A 20,226-nucleotide genomic window follows, 5' to 3' on the forward strand; every position below is an offset into this window, starting at 1 on the left:
ATTAGGAAGCAAGAAAGACGGTTTTGAGCAAAAGCACAGTTATCTTTACCCATTTTACCTGCGACTAAATTCTTGGATTTGCTTTTTCATAGAGCTGAGGAAGGAAACCGAAGTTATTTCTAAACGCTGTTTTATTTGATGTGATGCAAGAAAGTGCACAGGTGGAGTTAGTGTAGTTTAAACTATCGGTTCCGGAGTAGACTTTACCTGCGGCAAGCCAGGAGGCCACAGCCGCCGCGGCGCGCCCTCAGGGCACAGCGCAGAACGCGGCCCCGGGTGCGCAGCGCCGCTCGCTTCTGCGCAGCCGCCGGCGGGCGGGCACAGCGAGGCCGGGCGGGCACAGCGCAGCCCCGCGGCCCCGGGTGCGCAGCGCTGCTCGCTTCTGCGCAGCCGCCGGCGGGCGGGCACAGGGAGGCCGGGCGGGCACAGCGCAGCCCCGCGGCCCCGGGTGCGCAGCGCCGCTCCGTTCTGCGCAGCCGCCGGCGGGCGGGCACAGCGAGGCCGGGCGGGCACAGCGCAGCCCCGCGGCCCCGGGTGCGCAGCGCCGCTCCGTTCTGCGCAGCCGCCGGCGGGCGGGCACAGCGAGGCCCCGCCGGCTGCCGCCTTCCGCTTTGCCGCTTTGCCGCTTCCCCTGTTCCTGTGCTTGCGGAGACCATGGTGGGTAGCGGGGTCGGCGTTGCGGCTCCTCTCGCCTGCGGGATCGCTTTGTTTGCTAGCGCGCGGCCTTGGAGAGACGCGAGTCGCGCTGCTCCGTTCGGGGGGACGGGAATGGCGCTCGCCTTTCCGGCAGCCGCGGGAGCGCTCGGGCTGGGCCGGGCCGTGGGGGCGCGGGGCGGCACGGCTGGGCCTGGGGAAGGGCTCCTGCGTCCGGCGCTTCAGGGTCCTCTTGGCGAGTTGGTGTTATTTCCTAGCTTTCTTGCAAGGCTCGGTTCGTAGCCTTTCCTGGGGAAGGGTTTGGCCAGGCTGAACGGTGATGGCGTGAGATGCGCAACCTGACCTAGGCTCAAAATAGCTAGAGAGATGTTTTTTCCCAGAGTCGCAGTCACCGGTGTTGGCTATTTTATGCCAAGTTGCTAAAACGTTTTGACCTGACATTTCAACTGACTTATTGGTGCTTTTTACAGGGGACACCGCAAAAGGATGTTATAATTAAACCCGATGCCCCAAGCACATTACTTTCAGAAAAACATGCGGACTATATAGCTTCATATGGAACAAAGAAAGATGATTATGTAGGTATCAGTTTGTTACAGTACAGCTGTGGTTTTGTTAACAGTAATAACCTTTATTTATTGGCTCAGAGCTAAGGGTTAGATGCATGTTAAAAAGCTAATAGTTTTTTACCCTGCAATCCAAAGTGTGAAATAAAGGTGCTCTTGCTAATGTCTCTAGGTCTGTGATGAGTTTTGGCATGTATTATCTGACTATAAATTTGAAGATTATCATTTTAGCTCTGTAATTACTCTGAGACCTGAGAAACAAGCTACTAGCTTCTTCATTCACTAGAATGCACAAGTAGAGTTGTATTTGCATGTTACTCTTTTGATGGGACAACTTGCAGTCGTAAGTGGTTGGATGTAGTCCACAACAATGGGATTCCACTTCCAGCAAGTAAAAATTGTCAATAACTGTGTACGTGAAGAAAACTTGCAGTAACCTTAACTGTTCACAAGAGCATGCCAAGCACCGTTGCTTTCAATTGTAGTGCATGTGAAAAAGTTTATGTAGTGCGGGTGATGTAATCAGTGTAAGAGAATTCAATGTGAAATTTCTCTCCCTAGTGTGACTTTAAATTGTGTGAGTTTTGGCACTTGGAAATAGACTTGTTATTTTTTGAGACTAGTTGGGGTGGCAATTTGAGGGCTTCTTTGAATGTCAAGATAATAAGTGATGTGAAGTGAACTGGTGCACAACTATTTGTGGCTAATTTGACATTGAGCTTGATGGTTTGAACTAGAAAAATACAGGGAGGGAGTGTAGTATGTTTTGGTATCTACGTGTGCATTTTTCCGTATGTACGTGTATATACGCACGTGCATGATGTACAGAATATCTGTGAGTGGCTGATGTGTAGTTGATAAATGGTTGGAAAACGGTTGACTAATTAGAAGCTATCTGTGAAAGTTAACTAATGTATTTTCATTACCCTGCATTGATGGTGTGCTTATCTGATCAAGAACTAAAATAATGCACTGTTTAGGAATACTGTATGTCGGAGTATTTGAGGATGAGTGGTGTGTACTGGGGACTGACAGCAATGGATCTCATGGGGCAGCTGCACCGAATGAACAAAGAAGAAATTCTGTCATTCATCAAATCATGTCAACATGAGTGTGGTGGAATAAGTGCCAGCATAGGTCATGATCCTCATCTTCTGTATACCCTCAGTGCTGTCCAGGTAAATGTTGGAGGGTAATTTTACAAAAAAGTGTTTGTGATTAAGATTTTGATGATTGCAGATTTATGAAGCAGTTACTGTTGGAGGCTCGTGACAAAAATTATTTCGGTTTCTTAATAAGAAAAGAATCTACTGGACAAAACTGTAGGATTTAGATGTATTACTTTCTAAAAATTGACATATTTGGGAATGTTTTAACGGTCAATTAATGGTTACTGCATTGTTGCCAGTTTAGTAAGTTGTCTTGGTATACTTAGCTACAGGCTTTACTGGAGCATTTTATAGATAATTTTTGATTTTATAAATTATTCTTAGTGTACGTTGAGGTGACAGGTAAGTATGACCAGAACGAGAGCAAAATTTTTTATTTTTATATGAGTTTTTTGGGGGCGTGTAATTTAAAAATTGTACTAGTGTGCTGAACATTTAATTTATTTGGTGCATATGCTCCCCCTGATAAGAAGGAACTCTCGATCTTATTTTTTCACTGCAGCTATCTCCATTATAGACTTGTTTTTCACTATTGCTCATTCCTTTATTTTGTTTTGTTTTTTTGTTTTTGTTTGCTCTGCTGATGCAAATAATTTTGTGAAAAAGTACTGAAAAGGCTCAAACACTTCTGAACAATTAGCTAGATTGCTTGCAGGGTGCATCTCATTCAGTCTTACGGATGAAGTATTTTAATGGCATTACAAAAAAAACCAAAATGGCATTCTTTTCTAGGCAGAAACTATGATGGATTTAAGATATTGGGTTTGAACCCCTTAGGTAGGACAGGATGCTCTAAGGTTGATCATTATTACCACTTTAGCACTAGAATTACTCTGAATACACTGTGAGAACCAGGCCACTAAAGTTTTTCCAGGCTGTGATGTTTGAACTTTTCCAAACTGTCCAATCCAGCTCCTTTCACAAATTCCAATTCAGTATAAAGGGGATACAATTTGAGGTTGTTACCTTACCTATTAGATATGTTAGTTCTTAAATATGGACTTGATTTTACTAGGAGATATTTTCATGTTAACTAAATTGAGCTGTAGCTCTCCAAACTGAAAAAGTGTTGACAAATGCTGATGTAAAGTTTTTGTGGCAAACCTAACCAGTGTATCTTAATGAGTATGCATGGTCTTAGTGAACAAACAGCATTTAGTGCTGTCTGCGTATCCAGGATGTTTAAAGGGTCACATCATATGTTCTTGTGATCTCTCTCAATAGTAATTTGTTCAGGTTTGCATTTAGGGTGCATGTTGTGATTACATATTTTCTGTTGGAATTGTAGGTTCTTGTTTTTGGAATTTTCCGTAAGACTTATATTTTATTTGACTTCAATTTTATCTAACAATTGAAAGATCCCAGCTAACTAGATTTAAAGTCATAGTGTCTAGTGTTTTTCAGATTGGTACTATAATATTGCTTCGTTTCAGCTGGGTTTTTTTCTATTTTGTGCTGTATAATAAATTCTTATTTACTGTCTTTACTGATTTGCAAGGTATGAGTAAAAACATAAAGTCAGATGGGCTCAGGAACAGTACTGTTGTTTTCACATGATATTGTGTCATACAGATTTGCTGGTTTAAATCAGCGGTGGAAATTGGAAATTGGTTTGGAAAATTGTATTCCCTGCTATAACCTTTATTTTTCTTCCAGAATATATTCACTCTACAGTTGGTGGATAATCATATTGTTCATACTTAAGTTATTGCATTTTGGTTCTATTAATTAAATTTAAAATTTTAATCTAAATAAAAATCTAATAATTTGAAACAAGTTATTGTTGATAAGTTTGCCCTGTAAGTGGAGTTAGTAACTTAACATACACATATCCAAGTAGTCACAGTGCAAAACTACAAAATGGTGTATCCTAGGTGTCATTGTCCCATCACAATATTGACCAAAATCAAATATCTGTTCTACATATTGCTGACATAAAATAAATAAACCTGGTTGTGCTTTTGAAAGGAGACCTCAACACTGTAAAGTAACAAAGCGTGATAGAGTTCAGTTTGAATTGTTTCTGTCTCCCTTTGAGAATGTCCTAAAGGTTTTAGACAAAGATAATCTGCAGTGCAGAGATTAACTACCAAAGTGGGAAAAATGTTTAATAAACCTTATCAAATAGTATTCAGAGTTAATTAAATCATGTCTTTTATAAATCCCTGATTTTTTTTGTTAAGAAATAAGTTTTTAAAGTTTTTGCTCCTCTTTGATTATTACTGTGTCCTTTCTTTCCCCTCCCAGATTCTTATTTTATATGATAGTCTCCATGTAGTTGATGTAAATAAAATTGTTGAATATATACAGAGCTTGCAGAAAGAAGATGGATCGTTTGCTGGAGATGAATGGGGTAATTTTTAGATCTTCTAAATGTAGTGTCTAGGTTGACTTGTGTAAGTCTATAAACTAAAGTTTTCTTGGATGGTCTTTTTTGCATAAGTATTATATGAGAACACTTTTATTTTCTGAGTCATGAAAAAGAAGAGTTTGTGAAGGACAGAATTATGTTTCATTCCTTTCTAAATATTCTCAACTTCAGTTCCATTCTTGTATTACGAATAAAATGTCTTGACGAAGAAAACTTTCGGGCATTTTTAACTTAACAGTACTTTGAAATACTAGATACACTCTTTCATAAAGGAAAGTTTTATACTTGCTATTTGATGGTAGTTAGTAATGACTTATATCCATGTCAAATATGAAAGGATTTTTCACTTTGTGCGAGTGAGAAAAACTGGGTTTGTACTCATTAACTTCCCTTAATACTGATTTTGTTTCTGCATATAAATTCTTTATGAACAAATACAGCATTTTTAAGCTGTGGCATAAATGTTTAGTCACTCTCAAGGTATTTATCACCATGGATGACCTAAATTTTAAGAAAATCTATTGTGTATCATTCTTGTTAAGGTAAAATTCAGCAACTGAGATCTTAGCAGTATATGTATGCTACTGTAAAGGTAGACAATATGCTGTGCACTAAATTGTTCATGGTTTGCTGCGCCCTTTTTATTGAAATATTCCGAGAGGCGCAGCTGAGGGAGTGTGATCTCTGATGTAGGATGGAGCAGCAGATACTTGGTTTTTGTGTTTCAGCTTGTGAATTTCTTAAGAACAGAAGTCTTGCAAAAGTTTGACCAAGAAACAGAATGTTTGCAGCTCAGTTGAATTTTAAATTGTGACTTCAAGTATTAATTGCCTAGAGTTTGTGCTAAAAGAGTTATATTGGACGTGACAAGCAATCATTCTGTTAAAGGTGTAGGAGCTTAGGTTTTTCTTCCAGGTACAAATATGCAAAAGAAGCCTTGTAACATTTATTAGATTTCCCCTAAAACAAGAAATGGCTTCTACTTCCGGCTGGATTTAAGGCAAAGCAAGAGCTGTCTGATTATTTTTGCATTATTTCCATTGCTCTGCAACTGTCTGTAGAGCACTACAGAAAAGCTCTAAAATTAAACAGCTGTTTGTAAATTACCACTAGCTGAATTGATTTGGATATATAGCTGTCCAGCTGTAAATGAGTTGACTTTTATGCACAGTAAAACATACAGATCACTTAAATGGTAATGTATATTTTCTAAATTACTGGGGAAATAATTGGTAAGCTGGAAAATTAAATTGTATGGGGAGATTTTTTTTAGCTGATTTTTGTTTTTTGATGTAGAACCTAGGATTTTAGCATTTTGTTCTGTACTTTCAGTAGTGATTTAAATGTATGTTGAAAAAATAATTTATTTCATTCCTTATCCCCTACATTATAGGAGAAATAGATACAAGGTTCTCTTTCTGTGCTGCAGCAACTCTTGCACTTCTGGTAAGTCCTAAACCATCACCTGCATAAGTAGAGAATCAATTGGTACTGCTCTTTGGTACTGCTGAAGTTTCTGCAGAAGATCAGCTTGATAGGAGATCAAGTGCATTAATTATTTTCTGACTTGCAGGGAAAGCTGGATGCTATTGATGTGGGAAAAGCAGTTGAATTCGTTTTGTCCTGTATGAACTTCGATGGAGGATTTGGTTGTAGACCAGGTTCTGAATCACATGCAGGACAGGTGAGTTTCTCTTTATATGGAAATACTTTAAATTAGCAAGCATCACATACTGGCTATAAATGTTTCTTTACAACATGTATCAGTGATGACAGTGGATGTACCTCTTGTTTCCCAAATGCCTGATTCTAGTGTCTTAGTTAAAATAAATGAACAGATAAGTAACCTAATCTGGGAAGGTGAGTCGAGACTTGAGAGTTTAGGTAGGAAAAAAGACAGTAATAGAACAGCTTTTAGGACTGTATTTGAGTCTTCACGTAGTGATTTTGAAATTGCTAGCATGAGGATTTTTAGAGAATTTGAAATGGGTATCAATGGAGACGGTGAACAAGATTTATCACTTCTTTCTGACAGAAGTCATAATGAGACATAAACGTTAATTGTATAGTCTGTTTAAAATTTATCAGCCAATGAACCCAAATAAAAATCAGACATGAATCCTGTAAAGAATTACTTAATTTTTTGAGGAAAGCCAGTTTTAGATGACATACCTAACTTAGTAATGGGCATATTTCTCAGCTAGAATCACTAGTGCTACACACTGTTACTGGTGACAGTGAATTCTGAAAATAGCTCAATAAAGCGCACTTGAGAAAAAAATGCAGTAGTATAATTAGAAAAAATTAAGGGATCTCACGAGGAAGACAATCTAAATAACTTCTTTCAACAAGAAATTTACATAATGGAAATAAATTTAAACTTACCTTTCCTGTATTTTTTTTCATAGAAAAGTTTAGTGCACTTAACCTGAATATGTGAAAAAAAATCAACTTTAAATGCTGTTGCAGTTACCTGTTAATTTTGCATAATTAGGGTGAGTAATGCCATATCTAGGCTTCACCTCATCACATGAAAATATTAAAGGCATTTTGTTGATAAGTGTTGGGTTTCCTGCCCGTTCTTAGTTTTAAATCAGGAAAAAAGTTAAATCTGTTACATGTAATTACCTTATAGTTTTAATGTACAATAGCATTGCCCATATAGTCTAAATGGCTGGACCATGTTCTAGTGTTTGAGGAAGTCAGTTCCACAGCTGAACCCACTCTGTTTGCAGCTGGCATTTTCTGTGAGGATTAGGATTATCATGCATATTCACATACCCCTTAAAAAGCTCTCTCTTTCACCTCCATGAAGGTTCAGTATTTTTCTGGGAATGTTGCCAAACCTGATCTCCTTTTATGAGCGGGTGACCTGCCTAGTACATGAGAGAAAGGCAGTGGATATGTCTACCCAGACTCCAGTAAAGCTTTTGACATGCTTTCCCACAGAATTCTCCTGGAGAGGCTGCAGCCCATGGCTTGGACAGGGTGCAGTCTTGGCTGCATGGCCAGACCCAGGGAGTATTGGGGAGTGATGTTAAATCCAGTTGGTGAAGGATCACAAATGGGATTCTCCAGGGCTCAGTTTTGGGGCCAGTCCTTTTTGATATCCTCATCATGTGGTCTGGAAAAAGGAATCGAGTGCATCCTCAGTAAGTCACAGGAAGGACCAGTTTGTGTGGGAGTTTTGATTCATGGGCAGAAGGCTCTGGACAGCCTGGATCCATGGGCCAAGGCCAGCTGTGTGATGTCCAGCAAGGCCAAGTGCCGGGTCCTGTGTCACAAGAACCCTGTGGAATGCTCCAGGTTTGGAGCAGCAGGAAAGGACTCAGGGTGCTGGTCGACAGGAGCTGTATATCAGCCCAGGTGTGCGCAGGTGGTCAAGAAGGCCATTGGCACCTGTACCAGCCACAGTGTGGTCACTGCACCAGGGCAGGTGGTATCCCTTGTGCTGGCACTTCTGAGGCGCCTCCAGTCCTGTAGGCAGTTTTGAGCCCATCACTTCCAAAAGGAGATTATGGTGCTGGAGCATGTCTAGAGAAGAGTAATAGAGCTGGAGAAGGGTCTGGAACATAAGGCCTGTGAGGAGCAGCTGAGGGTACTGGAGTGTTTAGGCCTGAGAAAAGAAGGTTCAGGAGAAACTACCTGAAAGGAGGTTGTGGCAAGGTGGGGGATCGGCCTCTTCTCACAGTCATTAAGTTACAGGATGAGGGAAAATTACCTCAAGTTGCACTGCAGGAGATTCAAGCTGCATGTTAGGAAGAATTTCTTCACTGAAGGAGTGGTTAAGCATTGCAGCAGACTCCCTAGGAAAGTGGTGGAGTGTCCATCTCTGGAAGTGTTCAAAAAATGAGTAGATGTGGCACTTCCTGATACAGTGTAGTGTTATTTGGTGGTATTCTGTCACAGACATCTTTTCATAAAAATCTTTTCTTTAAGATTTTCCCTTCTGAGAAGCTGAGGCCTCAGAAAAAGAATGTAAACAATGGTTATCTGCTGCTGTGGAATGCAACAGGTGCACCTGTGATTGGCTCATGTTGGATGTGTATAATTAATGGCCAATCAAGGACCGAGCTCTCTCTGGGACAGAGTCGGAGAGAGCTTCTTTGTTATCATTCTTTTCTTCTCTATTCTTAGCTTAGCTAGCCTTCTGAGAACTTTTCCTTTTATTCCTTTTAGTATAGTTATAATGTAGTATGTATATCATAAAATAATAAATCAAGCCTTCTGATCATAGAATCAACATTCTTGCCTCTCTCTTCACCTGCAAACCCTTGTGACCACAGTCACAGTATTCAGTTAAAGGTTGGACTTGATGATTTTAGAGGCCTTTTCCAGCCTTAATGATTCCATGATTCTTGGCTTTTTGTGCTTCACTGCTTTCTTAGCGACTGCATAAAATGTGACCAAAATATGCTGTTGCATCGTAAATGTATCTCCCAGGAAAAAGCTATTAATTTTAAAATTATTATTAAAAGTGGATTAAATTAAAATTAATACAATTAATTTTATCAATTAATTCTATTAACTAATTAATTTAGGAGATTAATAAAATTAAAAGGGGATTAATCAATGCAGGTACATTACATGGCACTTTGAAAGTAAGCCTGACCGTACACATAGGGAATTGCAAAGACAGTTAATGATCTGAGTTAGCCTGTTTCTGTTAGGGAGTTCATTTGGTCTTTTGTTTACTGTTTGCAAGCATTAGGGTAGAAGGCAGGTACACAGGAACAAACCATAGACTGGATGTAAAATTTTTATAAATGCCATATCCAGCCTGCAGAAGTTGGTTTGACTACTCTGGCTTGAGAGTCTGTGTTTTTAAAATAAAATCATATGGCTCTTTCAGAATCTCCTAGGATTACGTTCCAAACCTTGCATTACTGTCTTATATTAGTGAAATATTACAAATTGTGCTACTGGTACCTTTTTACAAAAGGAACTATAACAATAACATGGTTTTCTAAAGGAAAAGTCTTTAAAAGTTGAAATGTGTGTGAGCTTATTTTGCATTGTTTATATGACTGTATTGCTGCTTTGAGATCTTCCTGCATTTAGTCTGCTAAACTGTATTTAGTTATTAAATACACAAAAAATTTATGTCTGTAATTTTAGATCTATTGTTGCACAGGATTTCTGGCTATAACAGACCAGTTGCATCAAGTAAATGTTGACTTGCTGGGTTGGTGGCTTTGTGAACGTCAGTTACCATCTGGAGGTCTCAACGGACGACCAGAGAAGGTATTTCATGGCTTCTTTTCTTTGTTCAAACCTCAATGGAGATTGCTTTTTCTGAAGCTGAACTACTGCAAAATGTTATGACTTCTATAAAACATTTAGTAAACTTTTCAAAGAAGTCAGGCCTTCATCCTGATTCTTTCTCTTGTTACTAACACCTGTTATGCAGTCCTTAGCTATGCTTCATTTGAGTCCTCAGTATAGCAAAGTACACATGTTGAAGGATATCTTGCTGGCCATTTGAACCATTATCCTGTTATACTGGGTCTTTAATATTTTCTGACTTGGGGAAGCTTTCTGTAGGATTTGTATAAACATTGCTGTTCTACTGGATGTAAATCCTGAGTGTCACAGTGTTCCACATCACACTAGAGATTTGTGTAACCTAGAATAATGTCTGGCAAATAGATAATCAACCAACAGATTCCCTGCTTCCCCCCCTTGCCCCCAAAATACAAATAGTTGATATGAACTTCTCTGTATTTCCTCTTCAAAGAAATGCTGTGGATTTTCAGCCTCTCTCACAGAAGGTGAAGTCTTTAAAAATCACATTCTTGTCATCTTGTTTCTTGAAGAAGTTTGAAAAAGATAGTTTCCTTTCCTGAAAACAGAAGTCCGCTGAAAAGAGACTCTGTCAAGAAATTCTTTTACTCCAAAGACACTCTAAAGTGTTGTGTCTGCAAGAGTATTATGATAGCACATCTGATAATGTGCAGAATTACCAGTAAAATTTGCAACATTATGTTTAAAACCCAGGCAAATATTTAATCTGCCTCTCTGCTTGCCAGTTACCTGATGTATGTTATTCATGGTGGGTGCTAGCTTCTTTGAAGATGATTGGTAGGATACAGTGGATTGACAGAGAGAAACTGCGCTGCTTTATTTTGGCGTGCCAGGATGAGGAGTCTGGAGGATTTGCTGACAGACCAGGAGATATGGTAAGTGATATTTTTTCTAAATAAAATACACATGAAAATTTCAATTGGAAATATCAACTTTTGTTTGAGTGTAACTCAGCTCATGGTCTAGGTGGGTTTTGCAGAGGCTGCAGTTTACTCTGAAGAAAGAATAGTGTAGAATTGCCATTGAAGGCGTACTTGGGGAGCACATTCTTTATAACGCACATGTATCCCCCAGTGAAGTCAGTTCCATTCCTTACAAAATCTGGTTTGGTCCCTCATAACACACTCAACACAAACCATTTCTCACAAGACCATTTGGAAGATGTATGTAAAAACGCTCTGTTTGATGGTGGGTTTTCTGGTGCATGTGTGGGTTCTTTGGGTTTATTATTTTGTTTTGTGAAATGGTCTGCAAGCTAAAATTTGGTGTAGGTTAAATAGTCTTCAGCTCTCTTGGTGGTTTTGTGTGATCTAATTAAATCAAGAGTTTTTATTAAGAATCCCTATACACTAACTTTCATTCTTTGCTAGCCCAGCCACTGAATAAATCTTGTAGCTGACATTTGTCTAGCTGAGAGAGGAAGAAGCTTTTGTGATAACATTGTCAAGAGGCTGGTGCTATGGATTTTTTGCTTGTTGAGAAAGCAGTTCTCAAATTTAGCCAGTCTGTTCTCTTTGGTTTCAAGTGGAAGTAACTGATACTGTCCCAGTGAAATGGCAAATAAAGTTTTTATCTCTCAAGAGTGCTGGACAGATAAAATAAAAAGTATTGTGAGACTTCATTCCTTTTGAACACTTGGCTTATTTGTTAATGGTCTGGAAACGTATTGGCTTTTTATTGCAGCTGAAAGGTTTTTGAAAGGTTTTTATTGCAGATGCCCATGTCTGCTCCCTTCTCCACAAACGCATTAAAGAATAAAGGAACTTTTTATTTTTTTTGCAAGCAGCTACTTTATTCCCAGTTGGGGGAGAAATCTGTTAACTCCAGTCTGTCATTTGGAAAGTGTTTTTGTGTTCTTAAAATAGGAAGAGTTTTGTATTTCTAAGGAGCTTACAGGAAGACCTTTTCTGTTTTCAGAATTCTTGAAGAAATCTCCAGAATTTTAAGTTTAAATGCTTTTCTATCTTTGAGTAATTATGTGTATCTTCTTGGAAGAGCATCTCTGAAGAGCCTTTTCTCTATAACTAAGAGCACCTTTGGGACAGTTTTTCTATGTTACATTAACAGTCATTTAATATTATTTTTACCTGTCTTCAATTGCTGAAGTGTAGAAATTTCTACTCCTGAAGAAATGTTGGCTCCCAGGTTTTTGCTTTATTCTTGCAGAAACTCAGTCCTAACAGACCTTGTTGTTTTGGGGTATTTTGTGTTTGGGTTGTTTTTTCATTGTTTGTTTTGTAGGGGGGAGAGGGGGTGGTGGTCCTGTGGTTTAGGAGTAGAGGTTTGGGAGGGGGTTGTTTTTATTTATAGTTCTGGGAGGTTTTCTAGCAGAATAGGTTGCTGCTTCCCTCTCAAGGTTTTACACCTCGGCTCTGTATTTGGAGACCAATAAAGAGCATTATGATGTTTCTGAAGAACAAATGGGCAATTTATGGAAGCGGTACCTGTAGATGATCCAGTTTACTTTTAAAATGTTAATTGTCTTTGCGTCTACCACCCTGTGATATTGCATGCTAATAGACAAATGTGAGTGCTTTTTAACTCGGAGTTGAAAATCATCTCAGCAGCGGAGTTGAAAATCATCTCAGCATGCTTGTCAATTATCAGCAGCAGATAATTGACAAACATGCCTGAGTAAATCACAGTATTGTATTTGCTGGTTATGGAAATTTCTTGCCTAACACATGTTAGCACAAATGAAAATTTATTCAGTTGTATTGTCTTCCCCAGAGAAGCCATGGAGATTTTCTGTTGTCTTGCTGGCAAATGAAAATTTCATTCCATACAAGTGAATAAAAGTTGACTTTTGGAAACAGACACAAGCTTTCATTTTTCTTCCAGGTGGATCCATTTCACACCTTATTTGGTATTGCTGGACTATCTTTATTAGGAGAAGAACAAATTAAGGCTGTCAATCCTGTCTTTTGTATGCCAGAAGACGTCCTTCGAAGAATAAATGTACAGCCTGAGCTTGTAAGCTAAGCCTTGTAAAAGACAAAAGCTTTGTATGACCAATTGCTTTTTGGTTTTACTGACTTATAATCTCATCTGTGAAACTGTCAGCATATTCTTCTTTCAGATGTGTTTACATTATGGAAGTGAAGCAATAGCTTTGCTGTGGACTTTATAAATTGTTTCAGAACAGGCTCGTTCTCTTAATCTGAGTGTAACGTTATTTTGTTGTATTCTAAGATGTGTAGAAACATTTCAATTCTGTATCTAAATGTATGGGCCTTGGCTTTTTTTTTTTTTAATATAATTTTCAAATCAGAGCTTGACTGTGTGAATGCTTAACTTTTCTATTCCTGTAATATCAACCATGCTAGTACTGATCTTCATACAGGCCTCTTTTGATGGTGGATCATGCAAAGCACTTTAAAAAAAAAACAAAAAAAAACAACCAACCAACCAAACAAAAGAAAACACCAAAAAAAACCAAAACAAAACAAACCCCCAAAAAAACCCACAAACCACTAAAATCCTACCTGAGGCCTGCACTTAATACCACACTTACATATTTAATTATTCCTGTTCACATTTGCCATCACTTTTCTATACTGAGAAACAGCTGCTTCTTCTCACAGTAATTGATACCAGTAATACCATAATTGTGGTTCTTTTAAATATACAAATGCCTTCATTTATTGATGAGTCCCTTAGACAAAATTCCACTGATACTTGAGATACAGCACACCTTGAGTACGTAGAGTGAAAATTGCTAACATTCAACATTCTAGAGAAGGTCCTGTTGGATGGTGACTTGTAATCGAACATAGAGTTGATGCTAAATCTCTTGCTGGGTTGAAATCCTGATTTTGTAGCTTTTAAGACACTAATTGTCAACACTTGTTTTTGGTGTAGTTGGAAATAAAATTAGCTGTGAAAAATACTTCTTCTCTGAAAGGTGAAATCCTCTTTGTCTTCATAGAAATGCATAGGATTCCTCCCAGATGGCAGCTGCCATGAAGTATGGCTCTTCTTGGTCTTGGGTTTCAGGGGCTGTTTCCAAAGTGACCTACAGACATTGGAATGAAATCATTATTTACTGTGTAAAAGAATCACTCTCCAAAGCATCAGCCAGGGTCTAAATGTGCCATTCTGCCTTTTAAAAGTACCAACATCACAGGATTTTTCTCAGATTAAAGCTTCCATGGAGTCGGATCTCTCAAGCCTGGCCCTTGAGAATTGTGGGCCTCCTGTGAACTGGTCTTGCCAGAAGGGCTTGCTGAGTTTTCCATTGTGTGGAAAAGAGATCCCATTTGCAGCCTGAAGCCTCGTGTTTCCTGTAGGATTTCCACTCCTAGAATTACACACTTTGAAGGATTTCTTATAGCAGAAGTTTTCTGGGAACTAGGACTCTGGCTGGATTTGGGTCTCTGGACTCGCAGGTGAAGTGACCTTGAGACACTAGGGCATGCAGATTTCCTTGCTGTTGAAGAGCTATTGTTCGCATCCAGGAGCCATGGTCTGAATGGGGGTGTCACCTCTTAAATTTGCAAATGTCACAGGATTTCTTCTAAATGAATGGTGCTAAGAACATAAGGTCTGGCTGGCTTTCAACTTAGAGGTGCCTCCTCTAAATTGGTCTTCAGACCAATTAGGTTGGAAAGTGTTCCTACATATGCCAAATAGCCCTTGCTATGCAGTTAATAAGCTTCAAAGTACCATGGAGTTGCTGCCCCTGCAAAGATTTTGGCAGAGCCTGGTTGTGGTGCCCCATTCCACTCCACCCCCATTCGCAGGTCCTTATGGTTGTATGGGGAATCATCGTGGAGCATGCCAACCCAGCTCCATCCTGGGAACAGCATCTGTATTTTACCCTAAAATTTCTGTCCCATTATAGCTCCTGTTAGGATACAAATGTAACTCGGTTTCCACTGATTTTACCCCCAGTCATCTTTCCATACAAACATTGCTCCACTCTCCAGAGGATTACTGTGAGCAGATGTAAGCTCTGCTGTCCCTTTGGACTGACAAAGACAGAGGTTTTGTCCCAAGTTCCTTTTGAACCTGTCCTGCACCTGTTACGAGTCCTCAGTCTCCTGCAATTTTGTGGGTCAGTCACATGTAAAACAGCACAGCTGGCTGACATGCTTTGCTTATGAGGGGAGACAAGAGAAGAATCCCTCTGCTCACACCAGACCTGCCGCTGCCAAACCTCACCAAAGCACCTGAGGAGCCCCCAGGGACTGATGGTACAGAAGGGAGGTGATGGAGGACAGCACAGCAGGCAGCCTGCCCTCCATCTGGGTGTGAAGAAGGCAGGGCTGGGAACTGTAAGCAACATCCCAGCAGGTCTGGCTGATGGTGCCACCCTGAGGGCTTCCCCTGCCTTTGGGCAGTCCCAGCTGCTGCAGCTCACTTGACAGAGACTCATTGTCTATACTGTGCTTGGCTGCACTGGAGATGATGAAGCCGAGGACAGCAATGGTTGCCTTCACATCCCCTGACTGCAGGTGGGAGGGAGGGCGAGCGCTGTCACCTTGGGAAGGCATCTGCAGATTCATTGCTGCCCGTCTCTGGAGCGTGGCTCCATCAGGGGATTGTGGTAAGGACAGCAGTGCTCACCTAACTTTGCACCTGAGGACAGCTTCAGGACCTTGTCATACTGTGGGAGAGCAGAGCTTCACAGTAAACACCAGCTAACATACTGACTACCAGTGTTAACACTAACAATTCTTACCTAAATATTAATACTAGTAACACTTACTATGCGTATTATTAATCCTAGTAGAGGCTGGTAGCGTTCTTAATGCTGAGGCTTGCATGAAGAACACAAAATTAATTAACGTTGCTGATTATGCTATTGTGTTGAAATACTTGGCCTCCACTGCAGTAGCCCCACACTTACCTCGATGGCCTCCCCCAGCAGGTCCCAAAACACCTGGATGCAGATCAGCTTAAGCTTCACTGATGTGATAAACAGAGTTCCTTCTTTAAAATTTTTAAAAGTTTAATAAAGGATAAAAGGAGAAAATAATCCGGCACTGGGATGCTTTTAGCACACAGCCAAAGAGCACAGAGGTAGCTTAAAATCATGTTCACTATATACTGTTACATTGCTGAGGTTATATGCATATTCATTAACTTACACATTATTCAAGCATTCCTTTGACTTTTTGATGTTCCAGGAACTCTCTTGTTTGGTTTTAACCTCTGACTTGTCTGCAGAACGTTCTGTAAATGAGGTCTACGTATTTTATTTCTTCCTGTAGTTTTATCCTGTTGCTTCACACTCCCTGATAACACCGATAAGAGTCGATAAATGCTTCCTGGATGCTTAAGCTCTTTTTGTCACTATTATCACTTGGTAGGGGCAGTCTGCAGTTATAAGAAACAGAATAATTGCTTTACACCATTTTCTGAGTTAGTTACATAGAAGTACTTTAGTTTCTATTTCAACATTTTGCTAAAGCCTACGATATATTTATCACGCTACTATTCATTTGAAATATACAGTGCATACATAAACTGGCGTATTACACTATACAAAGCAGTTATAAAAGTAAGTATAATTTTACCATATCAAAATACTTGTAATGCAAAAAGCTAATCTATGAATGTGAAAGCCAATATTGTTTTATCATCTATAACATCCGACGACGAGGGTGAGCAGCGAGCCCGCAGCAGGCGGAGGGCGGGCAGGGGGACGCAGGCACTTCACTTTGGCCAGGGTGCTGATCTCGGCCAGTCGGGGCAGGCCAAGTCCCCGCAGAAGCGGAAGCACTGCGGTAGAAGAGGCACCCAGAGCCCGCAGCGGGCGCTGCACGCCCTCCCCGCTCCCGAGCCCTCTCCTCACCAAATCGCCGCCGCTCCCCGGTCCGCCCTGCTGTCGCAAAGACGACCCGGAACCCCTCCCGGGCTACACTGCTCTCCGCCTCCTGCCCCGAGTGCCGATGGGGCGCTCCGGTAGGGGCTCTGCGGGGGTCTTCTCGCCGGGACCTGGGCACGAGAGAGGGCCGGAGAAGGGGACGGGGGTTTCGCGAGCGGCACCGCCGCCGCCTGCGAGCCCTTCGGGCAGCCCGAGCTCCACCCCACGCTCCCACGGGCCGCATCCTGACGGCTCCCAAGCCTGCCAATCACGGCCCGCCTTTCTCCGTCCGCCCTGTCCAATCATAGCCGCCCTTTTCATCCGGAAGCGGTCCCGCCAATCTCAGGCCGCTCAGTCGCGGCCCGGCCCCTCAGACTGGCCCCGCTCGCCCGTACGTCTGAGGCGCCTCTCCCGCCACCGCCGCTTTGGGAGCCGGCGGAGCAGTGTCCCCGCTGCCGCTGCCTCGGCAGGCGCTGTTGCGGACGGGAAGGGCGGCCGGGAGCTTCCAGTTCAGGTCCTGGTCGGGATCAGGTTCTGGTCCAGGGAAACGGGCAGGCGGCAGGGAGCGGGCGGACGCGGCCACTGCAATGGCAGCGGCGGGAGCAGCGCTTGAGAGGACCGCGGGGAGTCGCGGAGCCGAGCGCGGCGGGAATGGGCGGGCTGGGATTGGTGGAGGCGGCAGGCGCTGCCTCGGGTTGTGATTGGCTGGCTGTCTGCCCGTGGGCATAAATAGCGTGCGTTGGGGCGGCAATGGCGTCAGTTGGGCGGTGAAGCGGGGAGTCACGGGAGCTGCGGATGCGCGATCCGAGGAGCGGCGCTCCGCCAGGACGGGCCCCCCGCGGCAGCTGATCGGGGGAGCGCCGGTGAGCACGGACGCGACGCCTGCGGCGGTATCTGGAGGCCGGCCGTGTCCAGTTCTTTCTGGCGCGCCCTGCGTGGCTCGGGTAGCCGGCGGCTGGGGTGGGGCCTGGAGTGGCGCGGGGGGGGACGGACCGCCTGCTGTCACTGGGGGCTGGGAAGTAACCGCTTCGCGGTTTCTGGAATTAAAGATATGTTCAGAATACGAGGAATAAAGCTTGCTTTTTGTATTTTTGTTACTTTATTTTGTTTTTACTTGTAATTTTTTTTTCTTAATTGTGTTATTGTATTATTGCCCGTTTTAATACATCTTTTTAGTTTGATTTGTTTTCTTTATTAGATATCTCATGTTAATTCGGTAAGGGTTGTGGGACTGGGGCTGAAACACCAGTTGTGAGAGCAGTGGGGACATAAAACCCCAGGGTGTGGAATAATGATTTTGGCATGAGTCAGGCCCAAAACAATGTGGAGTGGTGGAAATGCTGAGGCCAGATAAATGCCATGGGAGGAAGGCATGGAGCTGCAGCACAGGGCCTGCAGGTTATGCCTGGGGGTTCCCAGCTCCTGCCCTGTGGTACCCACGAGGGGCTGAGGGTGTGGGGGCTCAGAGGGTTCTAGGGCCCAAGAACCAGCCCAAGAGTGCCTTTTGGGATGGGAGGGCAGGAGTCCAGTGGCTATTCCCAGCCCTTGGAGCTGCCTGAGGGGAGGTGAGGGAGCCCTTGTGCAGGTGCTGGGCTGAGAGCCAGGGTGAGGGGGAAGGTGGATGTTGAGCTTCAGGCCTCCAGTGTCCCCAGAGTTGGGATGCCACTTAGGGTTGCCACTTAGGGGTGGGTGGGTGGGTGGATGGGACAGCTTCTAGAGATATTGAAATTGAAAGGATGGCAGTAACTGATTTGTGGCCTTATCAACAGCCCCAAGGTGCAGTGAGAAGCATGAGCAGCTTTTAGCTGCAGCCAGTAGGAAGCTGAGGAGCTGGGGCTGAGGCAGCGGAGCTGGAGGAGACAGAAATATGGTAGGGTTTGGTGTAAAACACCTGTGGGGCTGGGATAGGGATTGTGGAGCGGGGAGGTGAACTGCATGGTTGGAACTGAAATTGCTGTAAGGGCTGTGATCTGAGCTCAAGAACTAGAGCTAAAACAAAGATCCAGTCCTGAGAAGGAGTAAAGTAGTATTGTGTGGCACTGCTGTGAAGATGTTGAGCAGGAAGTGCAAGAGAAGAGCTGGCAGTTAAATAAAGCTTGTGGGACTGGAGCTGAAATCACTGGGGACGGGGTGAGGACTGCAGTGCTGCAGAAACAGTCACTGCTACAAGGGATACTCACTGTGGATCTGAGGACTAATCACAGAATGGGACACAGAGCTGGAAGAAGAGAGCTGGCAGTGAAATAAAGCTTGTGGGTCAAGAGCTGAAAGAGCTGAAATCACTGGGCCTGGACTTGTCATCATTGTGGGACTGGAATTGCGGCCTAACACATCACAGCAACTTTGGGGCTGGTAAAGGGACTGGAGCGTTCTTGCACCGAGATCACTGTAGGCCCGTGACATGGATGCAGGGGCTGGGTATTGCGATTAACAGTAGAACAGGATGTGTGGAGTGGGAAAAGGGGGCTGCCAGCTTGTGTCTGAAAACCCCATCGATGGCAGAATATTGCCTGCGCCTGTGATGGAACCTCTTGGGGCACACTGTGGGGCTGGGAAGTGGACTGCGAGGCTGGCACTTTGAATGAAAATGGCAAAGGGACCAGGCCTTTGAACGGGGCTGTGGGCATCCAGGAGAACTTATGCAGGGGTTGGCAAAGTGACTGGGGACTGCTCGGTGGGAGCTAAAATCACTGCAGGGCTAGGATATGGATGAGGATATGGATGCTGGGGTGGGCTTCCAGAGGCTCGTGCAGAAGCTGAATTGTTGCTGAGCTGGAGCCAAGAGCCAGATGCTGCCATTTGAAGCTGGAGAAACACAGAGCTGGAGCTGGCAGTAAAATAAAGCTTGTGGGTCAAGAGCTGAAATCACTGGGCCTGGACTTGTAATCTATGTGGGACTGGAATTGCGGCCTAACGCATCACAGCAGCCTTGGGGCTGGTAAAGGCAGTGTATTGTTCTTGCGCCGAGATCACTGTAGGCCCGTGACGTGGATGCAGGGGCTGGGTATTGCGACTAACAGTAGAACAGGATGTGTGGAGTGGGAAAAGGGGCTGCCAGCTTGTGTCTGAAAACCCCGTCGATGGCAGAATATTGCCTGCGCCTGTGATGGAACCTCTTGGGGCGCAGCTGAAATCTCTGTGGGGCTGGGAAGTGGACTGCGGGGTTGGCACTTTGAATTAAAATGGCAAAGGCACTGGACCTGTGAACAGGGCTGTGGACATCCAGGGGGACTTATGCAGGGGTTGGCAAAGTGACTGGGGACTGCTCGGTGGGAGCTAAAATCACCGCAGGGCTCGGATATGGATGCTGGGGTGGGCTTCCAGAGGCTCGTGCAGAAGCTGAATTGTTGC

At 43.1% G+C, this 20,226-nt stretch overlaps 1 protein-coding gene and 1 non-coding gene across 2 annotated transcripts; both read left to right on the forward strand.

The window, feature by feature from the left end:
• Positions 1-618: 618 nt before the first annotated feature.
• Positions 619-13,144, forward strand: RABGGTB (Rab geranylgeranyltransferase subunit beta). The gene is made up of 9 exons (XM_054294572.1): positions 619-657; positions 1,125-1,232; positions 2,201-2,398; positions 4,637-4,742; positions 6,154-6,206; positions 6,334-6,444; positions 9,879-10,004; positions 10,790-10,939; positions 12,906-13,144. The coding sequence occupies exons 1-9, from the start codon at positions 655-657 to the stop codon at positions 13,044-13,046; spliced, it is 996 nt and encodes a 331-aa protein (XP_054150547.1). The 5' UTR covers positions 619-654; the 3' UTR covers positions 13,047-13,144.
• LOC128949666 (small nucleolar RNA SNORD45) lies at positions 1,392-1,474 on the forward strand. Its single transcript, XR_008484225.1, has one exon. It is a non-coding gene; the product is annotated as a small nucleolar RNA SNORD45 (small nucleolar RNA).
• Positions 13,145-20,226: the final 7,082 nt, after the last annotated feature.

This window comes from Melozone crissalis, unplaced genomic scaffold (assembly GCF_028551555.1).
Source record: "Melozone crissalis strain CALT ecotype California unplaced genomic scaffold, PUWL_Pcris_2 ptg000254l_1, whole genome shotgun sequence".
Lineage (NCBI taxonomy): Eukaryota > Metazoa > Chordata > Aves > Passeriformes > Passerellidae > Melozone > Melozone crissalis.